General features: G+C 43.1%; 3 protein-coding genes across 6 annotated transcripts in view; all 3 read left to right on the plus strand.

Annotated features, from left to right (window-relative positions):
• The window catches only part of LOC308323309 (testisin-like), a gene marked incomplete at both ends in the record, with an annotated part of 1,184 nt that extends 219 nt beyond the window's left edge, over positions 1–965 (plus strand). The window contains 3 exons of the mRNA XM_080775030.1: positions 157–296; positions 386–638; positions 925–965. Of these exons, the coding sequence (XP_080631156.1) occupies positions 157–296; positions 386–638; positions 925–965 (434 nt within the window). The remainder of the gene's footprint in view (positions 1–156; positions 297–385; positions 639–924) is intronic.
• Positions 966–7,586: 6,621 nt separating this feature from the next.
• On the plus strand, positions 7,587–20,023 carry tedc2 (tubulin epsilon and delta complex 2). Of its 4 annotated transcripts, none has more exons than XM_080775975.1 (10): positions 7,587–7,721; positions 7,854–7,987; positions 8,693–8,751; positions 8,864–9,401; positions 9,522–9,575; positions 9,675–9,753; positions 10,159–10,306; positions 10,836–10,934; positions 12,018–12,211; positions 19,810–20,023. In XM_080775975.1, the coding sequence occupies exons 2-10, from the start codon at positions 7,881–7,883 to the stop codon at positions 20,017–20,019; spliced, it is 1,488 nt and encodes a 495-aa protein (XP_080632101.1). In that variant the 5' UTR covers positions 7,587–7,721; positions 7,854–7,880; the 3' UTR covers positions 20,020–20,023. The 4 variants fall into 4 exon arrangements, with proteins under 4 accessions (XP_080632101.1, XP_080632103.1, XP_080632100.1 ...); XM_080775977.1 differs by having other exon boundaries at positions 7,609–7,721; positions 7,900–7,987; XM_080775974.1 differs by having other exon boundaries at positions 7,611–7,808; positions 7,900–7,987.
• A 224-nt stretch (positions 20,024–20,247) lies between these two features.
• Positions 20,248–24,901, plus strand: LOC308324074 (transmembrane protein 100). The gene has a single exon (XM_080775991.1). It carries the CDS (start codon positions 20,268–20,270, stop codon positions 20,658–20,660), a length of 393 nt encoding a protein of 130 aa, XP_080632117.1. The 5' UTR covers positions 20,248–20,267; the 3' UTR covers positions 20,661–24,901.
• Positions 24,902–25,000: the final 99 nt, after the last annotated feature.

The following is a 25,000-nucleotide window of genomic DNA, read 5'->3' on the forward strand; positions in this document are numbered from 1 at the left end:
AATTCCATTGAATAATGTTTTGACAGCCGAGTTTTAATACATCATGCCAGCATGATTGAAAGTGATCAATACTATACCTAACTGTTTAAGGCAGTCACTACAGTGAAATGCTGCAGACTGATACGTTTGTTCTACTGTCTTGTCTCTATCCTACAGTCTCTCTGCCGCACCCTATTCTGCAGCAAGTCCAGGTTCCAGTTGTCGACAACAAAGTCTGCAACCATAACTATCCAGGACAAATCACAGACGACATGATCTGTGCTGGTTTGCTGGAAGGAGGCAAGGACTCATGTCAGGTATAATGCCATTCAGATGCCATTTAAATTTTAGCCATAACTGAGTATAACTGAAGAGTAAAACAATGTTAATTTATGTCTTATATCAGGGCGATTCTGGAGGTCCAATGGTCAGCAAATATGGCTCCGACTGGGTCCAGTCTGGAGTTGTTAGCTGGGGTTGGGGCTGTGCTCGTCCCAGTCTGCCCGGCGTCTACGCCAGAGTGGACCACTGCGAGGAGTGGATTGAGTCCATTGTCAAAACTGGCCTGTGCTTCATCCGCTTCGAGTCCACAGTGCCAGACACTGAGAGCAGCTCTAACCGCCCCAGCCTGCCAGCTGCTGTTGGCTCAGTACCAGAAGGTGGGTTTGGAGTAGCCTAATATATAGGCTACACAGTCCATAGACCAGTGGTTCTCAAACCTTTTCATTTCAAGCACCCCCAGAGAACATACAAATGGATTTCACACTCTCACAGAAGACCTGAATGATATGGCTGATAAGGGTCAATGCGATTTCAGTCTTTAATGTACTCTGTTTGTAGTAATCTGACTTCCACCAACATAGTGCGGTTGTCTGTTTCATGATCAGATACACGGTCTGTGAAGGCTGTAATTTGTGTGTTGTCTCCCGCTTGTCTCGTCCTCAGACCAGGCTGACCTTGATCTGGAGTTCAGTGTGGAGGAGTGAATGGTGGGAGGCGAGCGGAATTAAGGTGCATGGGAGGCAAGGTAACGTTTTGCAATCTCGTTCAATATGTACACTCTCAGAGTGAGATTAACACTGATGATGTTATTGTGTACATTTCATAACACACACACACACACACACACACACACACACACACACACACACACACACACACACACACACACACACACACACACACACACACACACACACAGTAGTGCAGGCATGAGGAACGGCAGAGACACATAATTATGTGATGCTCCTGACAATGTTCATTCATGTTCAAAGAACGTCAAAGATTCATGACTGTAGATGCAAATTCAATCAGTTCACTCCATGTAACCCTTACATCGCAGGTTACACCATTTACTTGTACAAATAAATATTATTTATGGATTAATGGTCTAGAGATTAAATGAGATGAATAAATACATGCTCTTTGTCTTGTTTTTCTGTTTCCAGATCATGGACTAAGGAGAGGAGTCAGATTTAAAAAGTTCAGCACTTTACATGTGCATTCGCTCCAAAGACTACAACACAGCATAACCTTCACTTCCGCTCAAGAAACCTACAAGGGCCCTCAATAACTTCCCCCCTAACTATCCGCCCTTCTCCACCAGCATGAGGCAGTGAGGCAAGAAGTACATTTTTAGAATAAGTCATGTACATGAAACACCATGTAGACATACTCTGTTACAAGTAAAAGTCCTAATTTCAAAACAGACTTAAAGTACCAAAAGTAAAAGTATGTAGTGATGCTCTTAGGGCATAATTCAACATGGTTCTTTTAAGGGGATTAATTGGGCTGGGCTTTGGGGGGAAGATCGAGGTGTGTGTTGTTGTGTTGTGTTGTCAGCGTGAGTGTAAAATAAGTGTGAAATAAATGGACACAACATTCTTTCAATTTCTGCTGCAATTCATTATTTTAATCATTTATTCAGTGTCATTTTCAACATGCCATTAATTCATTAATGGTTTTTATAACTATTAACTAATAGTAAGTAAAAGTATGACAAATAGCTCAGAATAAGTTGATTATTGTCTTGTAACTGAAATTGAGTACCCACAGCTTAATTTGTAACTACTATCTTTTTTTAAATAAAAATTAAATAAAGCAATAAAAGCTTACAATGTTGTGAGCTTACAGATCTGCTATTTTGGAAATGTCTTTATGTGTTTTAAAATTGTTCATCTATAATGACACCAGGTTGAAAGTGGTCAATAAATCCAATAGGCATTCAAAATTATGGAATAGTTTATGGAAAGGTTTCAGGGCTGACATTTGATGAGATACACTGCTTGCAAAACCACAGCCTTCATACTTTGTGGCAGAATGTTGTTTATTCTGACAATAACCAATGTTCTAGTGAAAAATGTGATGCAAATGAATCACAGATATCAAGTAAATGGTCAAATCTGCAGCATTCGTTTATCCATGTGTAAGTCTTTAAACCTTACCCTTTGGTTACATTTTCCTCATACAAATAAACATTTCAACACAGGATCAGAGAGAGGAAAGGAATGTTTCAAATACACAAGGATATGAGGAAAATAATTTGACCTGTTGGCTAGAGAGACGCAAGTTTGGAACGTCTCTGCAATAGCAAACAGCCAACATGTCTGGCTTTCTTTTTCTTTGCTTTTTTCCCTTTGCTGCTACACGCTGTGTAATAAATCACTCATCCTAATCCTGTTATTTGTGGTTTTATAAAAAAAACAAGTCGTCCTAAATCTGGTATATAAAATAGCCAATACATATGGTAAGTGAAGGGCTGAAATGAAGCTGCAAATAGGAAAGGAACATTTATTTTTTAATAATTCAAATTTGTATTTGACCTAACCTAAGATCTAGGTTCAGTACTTAAGCAGCATCAACATTACAAACCTTACATTACAAACATTACAAACCAAGCCAGTCCAAGAAACATAACAGTTAAAATGAAAATAAAAATAGAAAAGAAGAAAAATAACAGCAAGGAAATGAATGTTCATTTAAGGTTCATATACATCCAGAATTCATCCCATGTCTCTTTCATTTTGCTTTCTGCATTTACCCTGCCCAATATATTCATATGATGGTATTTTGATCATTTCTTCATTCCATTCTTTAAGCCCAGGTGTTCTGGGGACAGGAAAGGAACATTTAAAAAATACAGCAAGCCTTGAATTGCTTTCATAAGATGGGTTTTTCATTCCCTAATATTTTTTTGCATTATCTGTGCATTTAGAGGCAGATGCAATATTATTTTTGTTTTGTTTTGAGGATAGGCTTTCTAAGGTTAGGTGAGAGACAATAGCAGCATATATACAGCACATACATACAGCACATACTGTACAATATGTATTCTGTGTAGTGTAGTCTCAGCTACTAGAAAAACCCTCATACCGGTAGACCGGTATAGGGTTCAACTGAATGTATATATTTTAATATTATAATTGAAACATGTAGCCAATTGTGACTTTGTGGAAAAAACAACAGTAGACAAATTGAGGAGTGACTAAAAACTAACAGCCTCTGTACTGTCCCTCACTGAGTGAGAGAGAGAGAGAGAGAGAGAGAGAGAGAGAGAGAGAGAGAGAGAGAGAGAGAGTGAGAGAGAGAGAGAGAGAGAAAACACTCAACATGGTACGAAATATTATTTTAATACTTTTTATTTATTATTTAATAACTTTTAACTTTGAGACTATAAACCTAACAGTGTTATTAGATAGGCCATCCTGACCCCAAAGGGAACTTCAGACAATAATTAGTTTGTATATTAATAAATAAAACAACGCTTGAATGCCTGGGGCAATCATGCTAAGTAAAATGGGCAGTCATACAGTACCAATATTATGGGAGATCCCATTTGGACAGTTAGGAAAACACCCTGGCTCCATATGTCCTGTTTACCCTGTGCTAGCTAGAGTATTCAGCCAGGGACAGTCTTACAAATGGTCATTTAAAGTGGGTTTTTCATCTGTTTGTGCAGTTATACAAGTGACAACGTGCGTGCATGTGTGTGTGTGTGTGTGTGTGTGTGTGTGTGTGTGTGTGTGTGTGTGTGTGTGTGTGTGTGTGTGTGTGTGTGTGTGTGTGAAAGAGAGAAAGAGAGAGAGTGAGAGAGAGAGAACAAGTCACTGTGTGTACACTACAGCCTGTTATTTGTCTGGCTTCCAGCTGCAATGTCACATGCTCACTTTGCTCAGTTGGTGGGGTGTCCGAGCATCCTGTGGAGCCACGGGGTTTGGTGGAGAGGCAGAAGAGCTAATGAGATGATTCACTGCCCTCTGATGGAGCCGGTAACTTGATGCTATTACAGCTAATTGCTATGGGAAGTGCCCGTGGATAGGGGATTGGTCAGATAAATCAGACTTCAGTGAAAGCCTGCATGGTTGAAAGGCTATAGTAGGCTACATACACAATAACACAACCTTATGCGTTGGATGCCAGCGTCACCATTGCACCAACAACAGGATAGGTGTCAGCTTAACCACCTGGATTCAAACCCGTCACCCACATGGGAACCCAAGCACCACTCAACCAAAGACAAATCTTCCCTTAAATAAATGGGGCAGAATTATGCAGAAGACAAGCCCCCACTTGATTTCGACCCGAGATTGTAGTTTTTTTTTTTACTTTTTTATTCAAAAAGAAACCTGTAAGGTATCTTAACATTGTGAACCAATGAATGAACCACTTATCCAGGGGAACTCTGGTTAGGGAACCAAGCAGCTAGGGAACTCTTCAAGAGTGTCTACTCTTCTGCATCGCGTCAGACCTGAGAACTCTAGTTGACAACCATGCACCGTCATCCATGTCTACTGACCTGACCTGACCACCACTGAGCATCCTGCTGCTGACCTGTCACTCTGGCTAGACGGGGCTCTGCTGGGCTTTTTTTGTTTGTTTTTATTTCAGTTTAGGCAACTTCACAGAATTACAGGTATACATTTTTCTTACAACTTTTTTTTTTTCTTTTTTCACAACCTCAGCTGTTACATACTTTTACAGGATACACTCATACACATAAACAACTTCACATACATTTACAAGTATTCACAAAACAAACAAAAAAACAAAACAAAAAAACAAGGGAATAAAATACAGGTATATAGCGAGACAAAAACGACAGAGCGAAGGTAACAATGGGAGGTAAGCAATACTGGGAACAGACATGACTGGAGATGGAGGAAGGCGTATGGGCACACCAGAAGGTCTGAAGAGAAGTGTATTTGGTTACTCAAGATTCCGACAACCTGCTACCTCATCAGTAGAGGCAGTACAGGACTCCACCTTTTACTAAATATGTTTGGTTGAAGCCTCAGGGCATATGTAATTTGTTCCATCTGGTAGATGTCCCATATTTTTTCCACCCACATACTATATGTTGGTGGGGCTGGTTTTAGCCATTTAATTGTAATACATTTGATGGCCGCTGTAAGCAGCACATGCAATAAATATATTTTGGCTCTACTCTCCAGACCTTCCGGTACCATTCCCAACAACATCACTATGGGATCCTCTGGGATGTTTTGACCAAAAACTTCTTCTAGTGCTTCAGACACCTCTCTCCAGAATGGTCTCAATTTGGGGCATGTCCAAAATATATGAGTATGATTCCCGATTCTGCTGGGCTTTTTCAGGACACTGTTATGATGTAGGACTGCTTGGCCTCAGATCAACCATGCGTGCACGAAGGCACGCACGCATGTGACGCACATACACACTTATACACACAAACACATGCAGCGGCTGTTCCATAGCAATCTCTGGTATATCACTTAGCACCTCTGGGAAAGTGCAAGAATGAATTAATATGAAGGCGAGAGAGAGAGAGAGAGAGAGAGAGAGAGAGAGAGGGGGGGGGGGGGGATGGGGGGAGAGAGAGAGAGAGTCATTCAAGGATTTGTGCAAACTATACACAGGGAAAGCACCATAATAACAGGTTAAACTGGCCTCACTGCCACCTTCAGCACAAAGCACCACAATGGAAATGAGCTCTCAAAGCTTTGTTGTGTTTAATCCTTTTGACAGATAGCCTACTGTATGTAGGGTAGGCTACATATTCCATGCATATGCATTCAAACAAACAAACGAACAAACAAACAAACAATAAATCAATCAACCAACTAATTCAAGCTTTCCAGGTTCAGACTTAATTGTTTTTATATATATATATGTTCTGCACTGGAGGCAGGCAGAATACATTTTATTACGGCAATCTGATAAGCCAAATGTTTTTTCTGTGCTTTTCTGAAAAACATTCTTCCTCTGTTCAAATAGAAGGCATTTGTAGAATCTGCATGCCTCAGGTCTTAATGGGTCAAATAAATGATGATGAGAGAATAACAGTTTGGCCAAGAAAGTCTTGCTACATAACATAAACATAGGCCTAGTTGTACAGTCTGCACAGACACTGAAAATAAGCAACGCAGGTTACAGTGGTGTTGAATGCCACCCATAAGCCACTCGACAGCTGTTCATTCTGAGTCACCAGATGGTTAGTTAGTGTGACACACTGGATGGTAGAATCAGCTTAATGTAATTAAAAGTGCTGATAAGGTATGTATAATTGGGTACCGTAACATAAGCTGTAAGTGATATTTTGGAAAGAAAATAAAAAAAGTTATATTCAGCTTCTGATAGTAATCATTTCTATAGGCGTACACATTTCTATACATTTTAATGTGGGTAACAACAAATTATATCCTATTAGTTTAAATCTGATAGTGTTTCCATTGATTGATTGATTGATTGATTGATTGAAGTATTTATTAACAGATTGGAGAATTAGAGTACATTTCAAGCACAACTCAATACAAAACTGTTAACTGTGGACGACACCATAAAGCATTACACTTGTTTACAATAGGGTCCATCAATTCATCATAACATTATTTTAGAGACCTACAAATATCCACTTCTATATAGGCCAAAACAGGAAATCATCAGAGGACTTAAAAAGGGAAAAAACATATACAGTGAGGGGGAAAAGGGGTGTGTGGGGGATTCAGATTTTACGGGGGCCAGTTTCGAATTTCAGCCATCCATAGGTGCCCTTTGAGAGCGGTTTTGAAGGAGTCAAGGGATTTGCATGTCTTAATGACTGTTGGTAGGGCGTTCCACATTTTGGTGGCATAGGAGCGAAATTAATTCAGTCCATTGTTTGTGCCGAATCTGGGTTGCACATGGTTTGTTGAACTCCCTCTAGTGTTATATGGGTTTGGACTTTGTTGAAATTAAAGAAGTATTTAGACAGGTACATGGGTATATCTTGGTTTGGTGGTGTATTGAATCATGTGGACCAGACCCATTGCAAGATGCTGTACTCTGTTGTCAGGTACTAGATAGGTAAACAGCGTCCACGTTTCCATGGAGACTGAACAGCATGCACTCGCGAGAATTCGAAAAAGTTGGTGGTTCCCTCTAAGGTTCCCTCTCAGTTGTTTAAACAAGTGAGCTAACTATGGCGATGCTAGTTTAAAATTAGCCATGGTTATGACAGTCATATGTTTCAGCGCCTTTCTGTCTGTCATACGCACAGACTGTTAGAAGCGTTTTAGGGCTAATTTCACCCCGCTGCCGCGAATGTTTTCAGAAACAAAATACTTCCGTATCCGTTCTATTCCCTTTCGCGCGTCAGCACGAAAAACAAACAAACCAGGATGGATTTGTGCTTCCCGGTGGTTCCTCAATGCGATCCAACTCATCCAAGGACATGTTTATATAACTTTATTTCTATGAGTATAACAACCGGGGCTTCAAGATGGCAAGTGAGTGAGTCTGCATGACCGACTACACGCTGCTGCAGCCCAGCGGTGGTTGTTTTATATTGACTTATCGTCTTGGATCACAGCTAGGTCGGTCATATTCATATTATATAATATATTACTTGTTGTATCAAGGATATGTAATGTCACTGCAACAATAGTATGATGTCACTGCTTACAGCGGTGGAGGAAGCCATCAGTTTGACCAAAAAGGAACAAGCCAAGTTAAGAGACGATATTCAGCTCTACAGGGAAATTCTGCAGTCCTTGTAAGTCTCCTTTTAATTATTGCTCATAGTTACGGTGTGAAAAGTTCAGCTCGCCTGTGTGTTTTATTTTGGGCATTGAGCGTCTGGGCGAGGCAGTCGACACGAACAAGTAGGCTGCACGCTTCGTTCTGTGCATCGGCGCTGTGGCTTAGTTGGTTAAAGCGCCTGTCTAGTAAACAGGAGATCCTGAGTTCGAATCTCAGCAGTGCCTTTTCTCTTGTACTGTACTTACTTAGTGAATAATTAGAATTGATTGGTGCGTACACAAGTCAATATTAATTATAATGCATAAGTCGCATCACAGTTAAGTTCGTTTGTAGGCTACCCAGATTGTTATTAGCAATAAATTACGATTACGACAGGGGAACCGTGAATCAGTCAATATTAATTTAATGCAAAGTGCTTCATGATCACAAATTTGTGGAACGTGTGTCGGTGTGTGCGTGTGTGTGTTTGTGTCCCTAGAACGGCTCTTGTTGTTTCATAATTAAATGATCACAGGCTTTCTAGGTCTATGTATGCATATGCTTTGTGTGGACATAAATAAATGGTTAATGTGTGTGTGTGTGTGTGTGTGTGTGTGTGTGTGTGTGTGTGTGTGTGTAGTGATGTATTGGGTTTAGATCTATCTGTGTTTTTTCCTTCTTTTTCTTCTTACTTTTAATAAATGTATAGGCCTACTTACATTAATACATTGGTCCCCAGAAAACCACAAACCAAGATTGTTTCCAAGGACTTAGAATTGGCAGATAATTCCAATAAAGGTAATAATAAAATGTACATTGTTCAGTTATTACACATTGTATTTGTAACCAATGAGGTGGAGTCAGAAATCTTCAAATCAGTAATAACAACCATGTGTGCTTTCATTTTCAGCCCCAGAACTTCTACCAGAGGAACAAGAGGAAATAGAATTATTGGAACAAGCACTGGAGAAAGCCATGCGCATCCGCAGTGGTATAGGACCATTTAAAGAACCTCAAAACAGTGACGGACAGTCTGGAACTAACAAACAAGCAGGTTGCACAGTGGCCAAGAACAAGGGAGCTACAAAGGCCTCTGGAAACTCTAAAAACAACCATAGAAGTAGTTCTGCTTCCAAGTCAACCAGCCTGGTCAGAAAAGAACCCACAAAGCCTGGAGCATCATTATCCTCCGTGGCTGGTGGAATAGGTACGACCAATCGCTATCCCGGACAATGCAGAAGCAGACTGAATAATAATAGCAAGTCTATCAAGAAATGTCCTGTATCAGACCTTCCTCGCCCGTCAACTGGGAAAGAAAAGCAGAGTTCCCAAAACAGTGGGTCTGTTCAAGGCCACCTGCTGAGTGATGGGGGCCTGGACAAAGCTCTCTCTCATACGCAGCAAACACCTGCCTCAAGCTCAGGCAGCACTGGAACTCCACAGAATGAGTATGCTTTTAGATCCATCAAGATTTAAACACCTGTCAATGTCAAGCCCCAATATAAAGTTTGACTCTGTTTTCTGTGCTACTTACTTTAACAAATCAGTTTGTCTTTATTTCATGGCAGGATATCCTCCGAAGAGATAAGGAAATGGAAATCACTAAGAAGCAAGAAAGACAGGTGCCAAACATATATTATATATATTATATATTTCACATGACGCCTTTCCTCAGGTCAGTTATGTAATTTGATTGCATTACATTTTATGTCTGTCTCCAGGTTGTGGGACAATGTAATGGCTGTACAAAGCAATCCTGTGCCTGAGAGAAGTCACTTCATGGAGAGAATGAGGGCTACGGTATCCTTCCTTCCTTTATTCTTGACCCAAAAACAACTTAAAAAGTGATCAGTGACACATTGAATATGTTTTTTCATGTTGTATCATTACATACACACCTACATATACATACATACATACATACATACATACATACACATTTATATAATCTATTTAGTTTTAATTAGTACAGAACAATATAATGTCTGAATCACAGTCAGGCTGAATCCTAATTCATTCTTCAGTGACAAAGTGTTGTGCGAGTGCGACAATAATAGCAGAAGACTCATTAAAATGCATGTCAATGCTTTTGTCGGTTGAAAACATTCTATTTCTGTCGCTGAAGTATAAAGTAAGCTTAAGACTTATATGAATGACGTGCGTTTCTCCTTGGTGCACCCCCCCCCCCCCCCCCGACTGCTCTAGTTCTCCAAGGATTGCCATCCACATAGCAGCCCGGATCAGACCAGGGCTCTGGTGGCCAAACTGACACAGCAGGCGGAGGCCCTGCTCCACAGCTACCAGAGCCAGCAGGTCTTGGCCAAACAGACATCCGCAGCTGAGACAGTGCCAGGTAACAAGCCTGCAGAATGTCTCACAGGTGCACAAACAGACGGGGATGGGAAGAAGTGTGTGGGTCGAGATAACAATAATCTGGAATGGAACACTGCAGGGCGGGTATTGAGCGTTAATTTATGCTTCATTTAGGCACCGGCGTACACTGGTGTCGCACACCGAAAATAGCTCACAACGTGTCACATTTGCGACATGTAGTTGGCTTGTAAATCCATGATTTTAAGCTTTTGATCTGCTTTAAATCAGAGTTTTAGATGTTTAAAGGCTGTGATTAATTCCACAGTTTAGTGCTGCCAAATCCTCCAAACTGATTCACAAATTAACTCATTAATTCCACCAAAGTCGTTTTTCATAATTGGATTGGGATTTTGTCTATAGCTATATAAATACATTTCACAAAAACCTGATGAATGTAATAAACCCAAAGCATTTAGAATATTGTCTTAAATAATTTTGCCAATATGTTTCCAATTATCTTTTGATTGCCTGAATCGTAACTCTTTAATGTGTTTTTCTTGTTTGTACAGGCATTGGCCGTGGGGAGAACAAAGAAACTAATGTGACACTTGAAAGCCTGGAGATAATGGCCGCAGAGCTCCGAAAATCGGCATCCAAGGTGAAACGAGGTAGGGTTTTTGGCTCATTATAACATCATAATTACACTCTACCTCATGAGACAAAGACTCCCTTTGGGCCTTGAACAGTTGTGGCTTTGCAGAGAAGCAAATGTCAAATTAGTTTCAATAAGAACGCACAATAAAGAGGTGCAAAACACCACATGGGTCTGTTATAGGTTGCTCTTTTGCCACAACTTTCCACGGAGAGAGAGTTATGTAACAAAGGAGACATACCGTAGGTGGTGAAATTGTGACCCTATGGTTCAATGTAGCCCCCCAGCTGTGTTTGAATTAGCATATGTGGGGTATCGGGTTATTCCTAATGCAGCAGCGCACGCACCGTGCATGGTGTAATTTTCATTGCCTCCCAACATATACAGCAAATATACAGCCAATGACCAGACATTTACCATTCTCACCACACAAATGTTGACCTGCTACCCCCAGAGGTTGAATATATTTTCCGGTTTCAACGCTCTCTGTGCCAGTTCCAATGTGTGCCCTGAAGCCAACCTGATTTTGTATTATAGGCGATTGTTTTCCAATAATAACTAATATTCCAGAAACATAAAAAATAGCCAGTATACAAGCTCACTGCAGTGGCTTCTTGCTATTTCTGTAACATTTTGAAAGTAAGAAATAACCATTAACTTTGTGAGTTATTTTATTTAGCAATATTAGATTTTTCTGAGAAAATGTCTTTGTGTTATTGTCGCATTTGAAATGTAAAATTGTAAGATTGTAGATTTCTGCCTTGGGCAAATTTGCTCTTTGCGGAGTAAATCAGAGGGGGAGCGTGTTAACTAGCTAATTGAGCCTCTCCGTCTTGTCGTATGGAAAATGAAAATAGAGCTGCCGTGTAACCTCGGTGCCAGACGAGTACTTTCCTTGGCTTCTGCAGACCCCACCTCCCCCTCGCTCCCTGTAACAGAGGGGTTTTAAAGCTGTCCGCCCTGATGAGGCAGAGGCGAAGTTCCCGGCTATTTAAAGCTGAGGCAGCACAGCAAGAAGGAAAAAAAAAGAAAAGGAAAAAACATTTTAGGGTACAGTTGCTCGCACTCACACTCTAAAGATAGCCCTATTTTCCGTCAGGGTGGGAATCATGGGATCGATGGAGGCCAGAGGGAGGCTGTCTCTGCACGATCGGGGTAAAGGGTGAGTGGGGAGAAAGGTTAGACGCGCCCCTGCCTCCCACCGTCACCTACAACACCAAAGCGGAGCTGAGGGAGCTAGAGAGGCTGAGGATGAGGGTGACACTGCTACAACGGGACATGGACCTGCAGCAGGTAAGGATCACCATGTTCTTCTACTGTGTGAACCTGACCGGTTTCATTCATTGTCAATGGGAATTTAATGTTTGTGTAAGATGAAAATCTACACTAATAGCTCTATAGGAGGGGCGCCAGCAGTTTTCAAAATGAGTTTTTCACAGAATCAAATGTTTTGTGGTCATGAATCACCAGCACAAATCTCTATGGGGAAAATTAATGGCGTCTATATTTTGGAAGCTGAACGATGGCACCATAAATTGAATGGGAAATCGAGTGGCAAAGTGAATTGGCAAAGTGAGTTTAATGCCGTTTAACGTCGTTTAATGCAATCAGATAGGATTTTTCTATTTGGATGTATGGGCTATCATGGCTGGCCAGAAAAATAGTTTTTTGCCACTCAGTAGGTCGGGTATGATGATGATGTCACACGCATCGTACGACAAAGTATACATGTAGGGCGTGGTTAACACTCATTCCTCCATTTGCCAGGCTCTGTCATGCAGCCTGCTCCCTCAGCTCTCCTCAGTACTAAGTGGCCCTGGATGTCCCCAGCCCAGTGTGATTAGAGACATTTATTCCATTTTGGCAGACAATGGAGAGAAGTTCCCTGCCCTGGTACTGGACAGCGATCAAGACTGACTCCAGAAAATATAACACCTATAGGTCCTAGAACCTAAGAACTGTAATGGGCTCTATGAACACAGAATAACTTCCTACTTCCGGGCCCCTTCCCTACTTCCTTGTTGTTACCGGTGTTACCGATGGTGTTACCGATGATACTAATTAGGTGTTATCGAGGTGTTACCGATGATACTAATTAAGGCTCTGTTCCATTTAATGTGGTTCTCAAACTTTTCAATTTCAAGGACCCCCATACATTTGTACACTCAGAGTTATACACCTGTACAGGGCCATTTGGAACCCACTCAAAGACACTTTGAGGGGGGGCATACGTTAGTCCGACATCCCTATAGTCCGACATACGTGGCCGGTTAAGGGTCGATTCATACTCCTATTTTAGAGCCGAATAAAAGTCGGTTCGGCGCTGTAGAGCCTACAATTTGACGTCATTTGAGGTTCGGGGGGGCGGGTACCGTCCTAAAGTCGGCTCTTCGGTGCTACTGACATTTTCTGACGAGCCGAAATCATTTCGGCACTACAGCGCCGAAACAGGAGTATGAATCGGCCCTAAGACTAAGGCGACCTTCACACCAGAAAGCTTTACTGCGATTAAAACGAATCCTGCTACACATTGTCAGAAAGTGCGCTTCGTTTGGCAGGTGTGAAGCATCATTCGAATCTTAATGCGCATCAAAGAACCGCATTCTACTTCGACCAAAAACGGCGGTTTCGCTTTGCTTCCAATCGCACTTGATTATGATTCGGTGCAGGTGGGATTGCATTCCTGCTGCCAGCAAATAAAGGAAATGAAGCAAACAATGTGGCGGGTGAGGAGCTAAACACAGTTGGAAACGGAGAAGCCATATTTTAAGCAGCGCAAAGATGTCCCGTTACCGTGGATAGACCATAGAGCTATAAGGATAGACGTGGTCGAATGAGGAGACTGAAGCCTTGAGGAAATGAGGACGAGTACATTTATCAATTGCTTAAGGAAACACATAAAAACACTAGCCTACAGAATATTATGTCTGTCTGTGCGTAAACATGGAGTGCTGTCACTGTGTGGGGAGTAGGGACTTTCATCTCGATAAACATTTTGTGCTGCTGTCTGTTCTCAATGCGCTCAGCGCTGTGCCTCCATGCCCAAAAGAACAGTGCGTGGCTGCATGCACATAGTGAGAGAGAGAGAGAGAGGTCCAGTCCCCGACGGCACGACACGTGTGACGTTATAATTTTAACACCATAGATTTCACTGTGTAGGCTATAGTTTATGAATTGAACACATTGATAAGGTCACTGCTGCGTTTCCAATTGCTGTGGTTATACAGAGCAGTGTGAAGGCAAACCGCAGCAAATTAAATATGCAAGAATCCCAACTCCGCCATTCGCATCGAGTCTACCGAAGTATTAGGTGAGAATGTGACCTAAGACTGTGTGCGGTTAGTGTTAGGGTTAGGTTAGGCCAGGTTAGGGGTAGTAGGGTTAGTAATATCAGATTATTGGGACATGTTTCCAGTAACGTTCTCAACAGGCCCAGAAAATTATGGCCCGACCCTACCCTAACTGTGTCGGCCCGAGGCTTGGCCCGACCCTAAGAATTACCACAATGTTAAGCCCGAAGCCTGACAAAAGCCTGACCAAAAAAGAGAGAAAACCACCGCAGCGGCGCCGTGTTTCAATGTGAAAGTGAGAACGGAGATCAACAGACTTATCTAAATAAAGGATGTACGGGTATGTAACTAACGTTAGAATAGGCTATTAATGTTCCATTTCCAATCATTCTAATGGATTCCAGTGAGCCAACATGCAAAATATTAGTACCCTGACTCTGTTTGACCGGAATGGAACAGAGCCTGAATAAGTAAGTATCATCTGTAACACCTGTGAAAGAAGTAGGGAAGGGGCCCGGAAGTCTGTTATTCTGTGTACATAGAGCTTGTTGGTTGGAATCTATCTTTTAGTGCATGGTGTATTGTTTCACACATGGTATTTATTCAGGTCACAGACTCAAATTTTGTGTTCAAAATTCAGTTTGTGCTTAATTTTTCTTTCACACTCTTTGAGCAGAACATGCATAATTTAAAAAATCATCAATTTAATACACATTCTATTTTCATCAGCATAGAATGCATTCTGCAGTCATTGCATGTCTGTGGTTTGCTTTTTTCCTTTGAATAAATCAATGACTCTAATCAACAACTATGAATGCTAATGTATCGTATGCAAATGTTTTATGTCTGTTTAGATTTGTTTTTATTGTGATATCTGCAATCATTGTAGTATCATGGTGTGATTACATTATTACCTTTGAAACAACACTCAAATCAATGACTAACATTGTGTAGTAATCACAATGCCAGCAGGGGGCACTGATATAACCAGAATATATTGAGAAGAATGAATAAGTCTAACATGCATAATGAATGCTCACAATGCACTACTACAGCAACAGACATCTTCTCCAGTCAAAGACAAAGTAAACAATCAATCTTAGCCTGGCAGATTATTGAGGTTAGTTCCCAGGCTAGCAGCACTAAATAGGAGGGTCACTCCTAGCAGGGCCTAGCGGGGGAAGCTAGGGGATTCCATAGTTTAACCACTTTCAGACCGGATATTAGTTTGGGCATGTCATTGTAGGCAAACATTTTCAAACTCATTTTAAATCTTACTCGAAATTCTACTAGGTGCACGTTATAAATGATGTGTGTATCTTGGAAATGGGGCTTGTATAGGGCTTAAGTGGTTAATGATTATTACGTATATTGTATTATTTGAAGATCACTGTGATTAGTGTGATACAATGGGTCGCAGACTCCCAAGCGACTCTCTAGTAGTGATCAGTGTTGAGAGAAAAACCTACTTCCATCCCGAGGTGTGGATGCCAGGGACGCGTGTCAGAAAGGGAAATGTCAAGGCTTTCACTTGAAGATAAAAGGAAACACAGTATGTGAGTGAGACAGAGTAATACACATTACATGATGAACTGCTAGAACATCACACCTGCCTCCACCAATGCTCATTATTCATTGTTTAGAAGCACAGCAGCTCACTGGCTGATTCAATACTTAGCCACAAGCTTCAACACATCTGAGACTCCCGAGCCCGACGGCCTTTGCCGCGTGTCACTCCCCTCCTCTCTCCTTTCCTGTCTGACTACTGTTCCCTATCAATAAAAGCATAAAAAGCCCCAAAACAATTCATAATTTGTTTTATTAACTGTTGCTCCATGCAGTGTTGCCTGTCTCCATGCATGATAATCTTTTTCATGCCTTGGGCCGATGATGTGCGAATGACACAGCCTGTTCCAGACTGGGCGACAGGTGGCGCTGGGTTCACACAGCAGGCCGTGGGTGTCTGCGCCCTGCTGCAGCAAGCCCTTGTGCACACAAACACCCCATGGCAGCTGAGTCACAAAGAGAACACATTCTGGGCAGTGGGCACAGCTTCACTTGAGCAGTGTCAGCTGGAAATGGCACGTTTCCCTGATGATACAAGGGACATACACATGAGGGAGAGCGTTGATTCAGTTCAGTTTTGAAGGCCTTGCCTTCAAGATCTCAAGATATCAGATATGTTGCCTGCATGTAAAGCTGTTGTTTTAGCGGTTAGTCTAAGGCCAGGCCACTAATGGCTTGAGTGGGAAACGAGCTAAAACCTCATCTCATGCACTGCTCCTACTCAGTTTCCCAAACAATGGGTTGGGGCCCATTTGTGGGTCACTTTTTTAATTTCCTATATTTAAAAATATTCCCTTTTTTCATTTCCTATATTTAAAAATATATCTTATTTCGAAAGATTACAAAATATATGTTTAAACCAAAACAAATCACAACTTTTCATCAATTGCAACATTTTTCAAAAGTAGTTTGGGTAATTGGGTTCCGGGTAAAATGTCTAATTTCTCTTTTGGGTCTCGAGCTAAAACGTTTGGGAACCACTGGATTATACGTGATCCAAGTCGTACCGGATTCCAATGTTTGCAGTGTGCTGGCGGCTGTGGAGCCGTCCCTAGAGTCTCGGGCCAGAGTGTGTCGAGAGCGTGGTCGATGAGGAGGCAGCAGAAACATTCTGCAGATCACGTCAACACAACACACTCAGGTCCCTGTGGGAGAGGAGCCCACGCATACGCAACTCAGCCTTCCTGTGACCCTGCGGCATCTGCTGCCGCTGAGGCCTGGCGCTGGCTGTCGCCAGCACCACTCATACACACACACACACACGCACTGTCATGGCCCAGCCCAACCCCGGGTTCCTCGTGTCTCACGCCGTGCTGTCATGCCGTTTGAATCACATAATGGAACTTTCTTTGTGACATGTCTGTCAGGCCTGGAACTGAGTAACTGACACTTTCCCATGCTCTCGCTCCGACTCACACACATACGCCTTTTCCTCCGAATCCTCTCTCTAAACATCCTGCTGGGCTCTTCTACTTTCCATTTCTTTGGAATCCTGTATCTCTCTAATTCCTGTAAGCCTGTAGTAGTGCGTGTGGTTTCAATTTAAGGGAAAAGTAGGCTACGCCTACGTCACACAGCACCAACCACTTCTCATGAAAACCATGGAGCACTACCAACAATGCACTTTCCACATATAAGGCTACCCACTCATCGCTGAGAGAATTCCTTTTTCTCCCGCACCCTGCCACCCTCTCACACACTCCTCCATACACTCGTCCTCTGATGATCCTCTAGCTACAGCTCTTCTTTTTCATAGAATATATATTATATATATATATATATATTTATATACTGCCGAAAATAACACATTCAGCACACAACGTATCACATTCCAAACCCGTGAGTTTGTATTTATTTTTACTTATTGCATACCCAGAATAGGGACCCCAGGTTGAAAGTGGTTATATGCTAAGCGTGCATAAGGCAGAATGCATGAAAAATGCATGTGGGTTCCTCTTCAGAGGCTGACGACCATTTCCGGCAGCTTCTACTGTAAATGTGGCTCCCTCACACACCCTCAACACGTACAAGATGTTTTATTCATTTCTATTTCAAAATGTCCAGTTATTTCTGTAAATTTGCTGGTATTATCCCGGATTCATCCATAATTCACCATTTTCCATACTCTCTAAAAGCAAGAAACACATTTAAAAATCAAAACACTAGCATTAAAAATCTTTTTATCAATACAGATAAGCAAAATGGGAAACCGGAGCACCAGGGCTGAGGGCAGGTCAGGTCAAGTGTGAGAGGGACAATGCCATGAAAAATTCTATATAGACATTGCATGCTTGGTCAGGTTTTCCCAGCTGAGAAGGTTAGAATTCTCTAGTATATTGGTCGTAAAACCTATTGCAGGGGTTTAGGGGTGGCCATAGATGAGTGAGTAGAGAGTCCGTCTGAGAATTGTCAACCCGTTGTGTCTTTTCTTGTTATTTTGTCCATATGTTATTTTTCTTCCTCTGTGTAATGTCTAATGTCTAATTAGACATTGTCTAAAAAAAAAAGGAATCAGGCTCCCACATGTCAGCCATCTATGACATTATGATGACTCCAAACGTGGAGCCTGATCAGAGTCTCATTATGTCTGTGGCCTACTGGCAGTGTGCATACAAAGTACGAACACCATGTCTTACAGAGTCTGAATGTAAAATGTAGAATCAAATTATCTAGGACCAATATTTTAAGTTCTTAGACTCACTGCGATGATCCATGTCTGCAGAATATGAAGCTTTTAGATGAAAAGGCCTGTGTCATCAATCGTAATAATCTTAATGTGTCCTTTTGTGATCTGGTAGATATAGATTTGCCAGCTCAGACAGGCAGGGAACGCTATATTATGGATTGATGAATTTATATGGAAGAGAAAAGCTTACAGAGCTAAGCATGGATTAGGTTCAATATAGATTTTAAGGTATTTAGTGTAGCTGTACAGGTTCATTGGAATGTCCACGCATCATACAGATGTCATATTTTGGTTTTATTTTAAAGTGATACTCCTCTTGACAGTCACCAAGACACTGTGAAAACTATAATAAGGAAACAATGACATTTTGTTCAGTTTTTGAGTCCTTACACATTTTAAACAGGTCACAAAGTCCATAGTTCTACATTACAGCAACATTAAACAATCCACAACAACACATCACAATGAAATCACAAAGAATATGTACCGTGTGCGCCTTTGAACCATGTGCAGATTGATTAATATCGTCTCTCTCTCTGACGTTCCCAAACCATACAACTTTTCTCCAGGAAGTCCGTTCAACCTCTGACCCTTACTGACAGATGACGTCATGTGAGTGACGTGACAACTCTGATCATGTGACTCCCTTCCAAAGGGTGTATTTTTACCTTGTAATGTAACCCTTTGACATATTTATTGCCATTCTTAAATTATATTTATTAATAATTAAATCAACCTTTTTACCCAAGTATGATCATAACCAAAACCATATTCTATATAATTTAGGTTTATACCTGAAACCACTGTCTCTCGTTCTGGGACAGTTACATTTAGCAGATGCTGTTATCTAGAGTGGCACGTACAAAAGTATTATCTGCTATGCTGACGTTATCTTCCATTCAGCCAAAACTAACTGGCATATGCGTGGGTGGCGAGCAATGAGTGAGTTTTGCTGCTGTGATCTATCTGCAAGTGTGAGCGTGTGCGTGCGTGTGTGCGTGTGTGTGTGTGTGTGTGTGTGTGTGTGTGTGTGTGTGTGTGTGTGTGTGTGTGTGAGGCGTGTGGTACAGTATAGGAGCGGTGATGTGGATAGAGCACATGGAACTTAAGAAGTATGGTTATGTTTAGCGGGTGAGGGTCTCCCTTCTCTCCTCTCATTCCTTGTAATCTATCACGTATAATTGACTTTCCATTCCGGTAATATCACAATTGTATTACTCCCCGCTGCCGAATAAAAAGACAACAGAAAAGGAAAGAAAAGGGAGACTGATGATGTGTTGGAATAGAGGGTGCCGTTAACTCTTCTTCACCCCTCCTTTTTGTCTTGTTTTTTGCTCTGCCTACTCCAGCCTTTTGACATCACAAAGGAGGGAGCCAATCGCAGAGCTTGGACTTGCCCCCCTTCTCCTTCCTGGCTCCGCCCCCGAAGTGGCCCCTTACATATATGCCCCCTCGCTCCGTTCAGCAGTGTAAACTATGCTGCCAGAGAGCCAGCAGGCAGTGCGCCGACACACAGTCAGAGAGGGAGGGAGACAGAGGACGCCGGGAGAGGACGCTGAAGTGTGAGTGGATTTCTGCGCAGACTTAAGGGACGCTTCAGCCATTCTGTTTCCAGGATCCTCTTCTGGGCTCACAAAGACCTCCTTCTGCTCTCTCTCTCTCTCTCTCTCTCTCTCCCTCCCTCTCCCTCATTCTGTTCTCCCTTTCTTGCCTCTTCCCCTTGAGGCTCTCCAAGCCAGAGCTGACTACAGAGGAGATCACAGACCACCACTACTACAGCCCCAGTCTCCAGACCCACAGCACGAGGATGGGCTGCACCACAGGTAACCTCGCCTGTCAGCCCCAGCTCCAACCCAACTCGGCACAGGATGGACAGTTCCTGGAGGCGGGCGGACCCAAGGTCCCAGACGTGCTATCCTCGCTCGAGCGCCTGTCCCAGGCCACCGGGGGCATGGAGAAGTCCTGGTACCGCTGCATCTTCCCCTTCGGCATCATCTCCCTGGTGATCGGCGTGGCAGGGACGGGAGTGACCTACACCTACAATGACTTGCCTCAGACCAAAGTGGTGTCCGTTGTGTTGCTGGTCGCGGGCCTGGTGCTGGTGCTCACGGCCACCATTTGCTGGGCCGTGCACAAGAAGAAGAGGAGGAAAAAAAAAGAGGGAGGAGGCTCCTTCACCTCAGAGCAGTGTCCCCTGTGAGATACGACAGAGAGGGGGACGCAGGGACACGGAGTGAGGAAAGACATGCCCAGAGCCGGGGGCTCACAGACGGGCTAGACCATTCCAACCCCTCTACGCCCCAAATCCTCTCAAATCTTTAGCATGCTAAAGTTTGGCTCCGCTCGTACAGAGGAGAACTTGGGGTTCAGAGTTGATGGACGAACAGAGAGTGGGAAAGAGAGAGAGGACGGATGGACACACTGAGGATCTACTGGAGCCTGGTAGCACTTTTTGGATTGCCACCATTGGAGGGATCACCACCAGCTCACACGAACACACACACACACACACACACACACACACACACACACACACTGCTTTATCATCAGACAGCAGGTGTCCAGTGTCAAAACAACTTCCAAGGAGACACATACATAAATATGCACCCCACACACACACATACACACACACACACACACACACACACACACACACACACACACACATACATATGCACCAGCCACACACAGTGGGAAATCTCACACTCAGCGCGCTATGCAGAGCGTCTGTCAGAGTTGGTGCGGACGTCACTGGGCACGTCAGTCGCGGCATTCCTCCAGCCAGGATAGGTGACCGTCCGAGAGGCCAGGAAGTGGGCCAAAGACGGCAACCCGACACTGGGCCGAAAGAGGAGTTCACCCACGTCAGTGGCCCGCGTCATTCACTCGTCCTGTGACACCGCAGCAATGTGTTGGGGCTTTTTTTACGCAACGGGAAAGTGGAACCTGAGTCCAAAAGGCTCTCACTGGCAGCTGTGTGGACGAGGAGTTGGAGAGGGTCTGCCGGGGGGGAAGTGTAGGCCGCATGTGTGTGTATGTGGGCCCACGTATTGTATGTAAAAGTATGCATAACGTGGACACCTATTGGGGGGGAACTGTAACTTTACAAGAACATGTGCCATGCGTGTAAGCATCACTAATAAGGAATGAAAGACTCACACACAATCACACATAGTGTATGCGTGGCTGTCCCCCCAGCACAGCTCAAACTATTGTAATAGGCCCTGTCCAAAAGGGGCAAGCAATTTCCAGTGGAGCAACTTGGGACAGACACTCAAAGGCCTTTATTTTTGTATTCATTTTTCTCCCCTGTGTCATGTGCAGGCCGGTGACTTTCTGACTGACTTACAGATGCCTTCCCTCCTGAGTCCTGACTATGTGTACCCACTGCCCAGCATACATGCGCACGTGGGGGACCTCACCTCCAGGCAGGGCAGGCCAGGATTACTGAAGGACACTGCCTGAGGGCTGAGGGGACATGCCGCCGGCCGCATTGATACTTCATCAAACAGCCCCTCCTCCCATGCTGCTTACTTTATACTCCCATCGTACAATGGTGTTGCTCAACGAAAATAGCTGCTATTTTTGGCAAGCGACACCGCCGTACCACGAAGAACACATCGGGCCGCTCTGGTGCCTTGAGCGAGCGGCTCAGTGGAAAAAGGCTCTGCGGGCGTTCCCCCGTTTTCCATCTGCTCTCCTGGGAATTTCTCCCCTCTCTCTTTACCCCGACCCGACAGTACTCTCTCCCCAACACCCCCCCCCCCCCCCCTCTCTCTCTCTCTCTCTTCGGTGCCCACCATTTATACACCTTCCCTCATCCTTCCATACCACTACCCTCACCACCCCCGCCACCTCCGCCTCCTCCTCACATCTCATTTCACTGTCAGCCCCATTATGATAGCCCCGGAGCAACTGTGTGCTGCAGCACATCACACTCACTTTAAAAGCCACACGTCACACAGCCCTGCCTGGGCTCAGCTATGTTTATTTAGTTCTCCACCTGTTCGCCATATAAAGCAGATTATTTTAATGTTTTATAGATGAGAACCCATTGGCTGAGAGTGAGGGGCTAATCCCTTTGTTGGTATGCGTGCCAGGACATTTGAATGAGAGAAGAGAATCTGTTGTGGGGATTCCCTTTCCTCTCCTACTGCCACTAGCTTTGCTCTTTGTCTTGCAGGGAGGTTGGATGTTGTAGCTACTGTTGCAGCACTCTCCGTTCCGCATCACTGACTGCCAGGAGTCTCGCTGTCTGTGTGTGATCTCACTAGAGAGAGCACATTTTTATTCATGTCTTAAAGAAAACTCTACAGTATGTTCCTGAATGTAAGTAAGCAGGGAGAGAACACAAAGGAAGAAAATGCATGTGCAGAAAATAGAATGGAATTGAACACCATTGTGTCTATGTGTGATGGAGCGTGCATCTAGACCTAGAGATTCTGTTACCCATGATGACATTGATTTCACTGTTGTATTGATCCGGGCTCCTGCATTAGTGCCGGCCGTTACTGTAAAATGTGTCTATGCATAATGTGGTAGCATTTGACAAACTGTGCCAAAGGCCATCCCAGGTTCATACTTCATAGTATTCACATTCATTCAAAGCAAATCGGTGATTACTATCATTAAATGGCAACTATTGCCCATGAGCTGTGGCATTGTGCCAGATTGTATGGAAAAACATTTCAAGAGAATACCATGAATTGGTGTGTTTTCCAATAGACAGGCATGGCCTGAATTCCTGCTTGGGTTGTGTAGAACACAGCAAAATCTTCAGCGTTGATAAAAAGAAATGGCTCCATTTGGGTCCATTTTTACGCTCTCAGGGTTAAATTAATGCTGAGGATTTTCCCCTCTCACTCTTTGCCTTGCCCTCAATATGTTGCAGATCATTTTGCGTTGGATGCCCTGTTGTGTGGTGTTCTCATTACGGCAGAACAGGAAAGAGAGAGAGGGAGAATAAAGAGGAAAGGGAGGATGAACAGATAAAGATGGAGAGCCCCGTGACAGCTGCCTTGCCTCTTAACTTTTATGTGACAGCGGAGAGCCCAGGCTGTGGGCTGAGATTGGGATCAGCCATCCCGAACAGAACACAATTATATTCTGAGGGGATGTAATGCATTACGGGAAGGAACAGCGAAAATGTCAATTCTCCCAGAGATTGGGATCTGTGATCGGGCCTCCTTGGGTCTTTGAGCTGGGACAATGACAGAACCCACAGCACTGAGTCACGAGAGAGAGGCCTTCCTGTGCCTTTTCTTATTGACAAAGGAACAGAATCAAAACAAACAGGGCCTCCTTTTTGTCTATATAGAGAGACATCCTTAAGAAAAGCCAGGTTAGGTTTTATTTTAGGTTTTTATTTTATGGTTGCGTTTTTATAGGGGGTGGGGAGGGGGTATTAAAGTGTGGAGAATATTTATGATACTGTTTTTAGCTCCAGTGTGCGAGCAGATGAGACAGAAACCCCAGGTGGGATTAAATTACATGTTAATGATGACAAGGTAGCAGCCTAGCGCACTTCTATGTATTGTATTGCAGCCCAGCCGGGGCACCCATCCATAACTGCTCGGATATACTGTTAGGCCTAATGAAAAACCTGTTTTTATCTTGGGATGAAAGGGTCAGATATATACGTAAGTTGTATAAGTTGTGCGTAGCGCCTCACCTCCAGTGAGGCATGGCCTGTTCAATTCACTGTTCAAGAGATCACAAGAACAACGTGATAAGATGACAGAACATCCATATCCTGGTGAGTGTGTTTCTCAGAAAAAAGTTAGATTGCTGTCCAGGCTTTAGAGATCCACTGAGAGTGGGAGAGTTGTGCAATTTCATTGAGAGAAGCAGACCGCCAGGAGCCAGCAAAGTGATGGGAATACAGATTTACAGTCAGTCAGGCCACCAATTTGACCACAATAACATAGCTTTAGTGTAAACACACACACACACACACACACACACACAGTCACACACACACACACACACACACACACACACACACACACACACACACACACACACACACACACGATAGCTGTTCATGTGTGTTGGACTGCAGGGGGCAAATGCTCTTGTGTAACATGAAGTTTGCCTATTTGTTCTAGCTGTTTGTATACAGTGCCAAAATTGTTTATGTACAAATGAATACTGATGGCAATTGGCCAGATATTGTTTTGTAGCGATTCAAAAGTGATTCCCCCTGCAGCAAATCTACCTCTCTCAGCTCTGGTGAGGGAAATCTTTCTTTTACACAGTAGACAGCCTCTTCTAATCCACTGATGCTGTTGGTCACTCTAGTGAGTGACACAAATCGTTTGTCTGTTATTTGGTGCTGTGTGTGTACATATATATATATAAATATAGCCATTTTATATTTGTACTGTATATTTATACTTGAAAATGTATTTTAAATGTTGCATTAAAGAAATGTTATGTGAGCACATTTGTCATGTCATGTTTCAGCATAAAACGTCTTGATTAAAGACTCCACCTACATACTGGCAAAATGTTGAAATGTTACTTTTGAGTTAGAATTTA

Source organism: Protomyctophum bolini, assembly GCF_963924005.1.
Source record: "Protomyctophum bolini genome assembly, chromosome: 11".
Lineage (NCBI taxonomy): Eukaryota > Metazoa > Chordata > Actinopteri > Myctophiformes > Myctophidae > Protomyctophum > Protomyctophum bolini.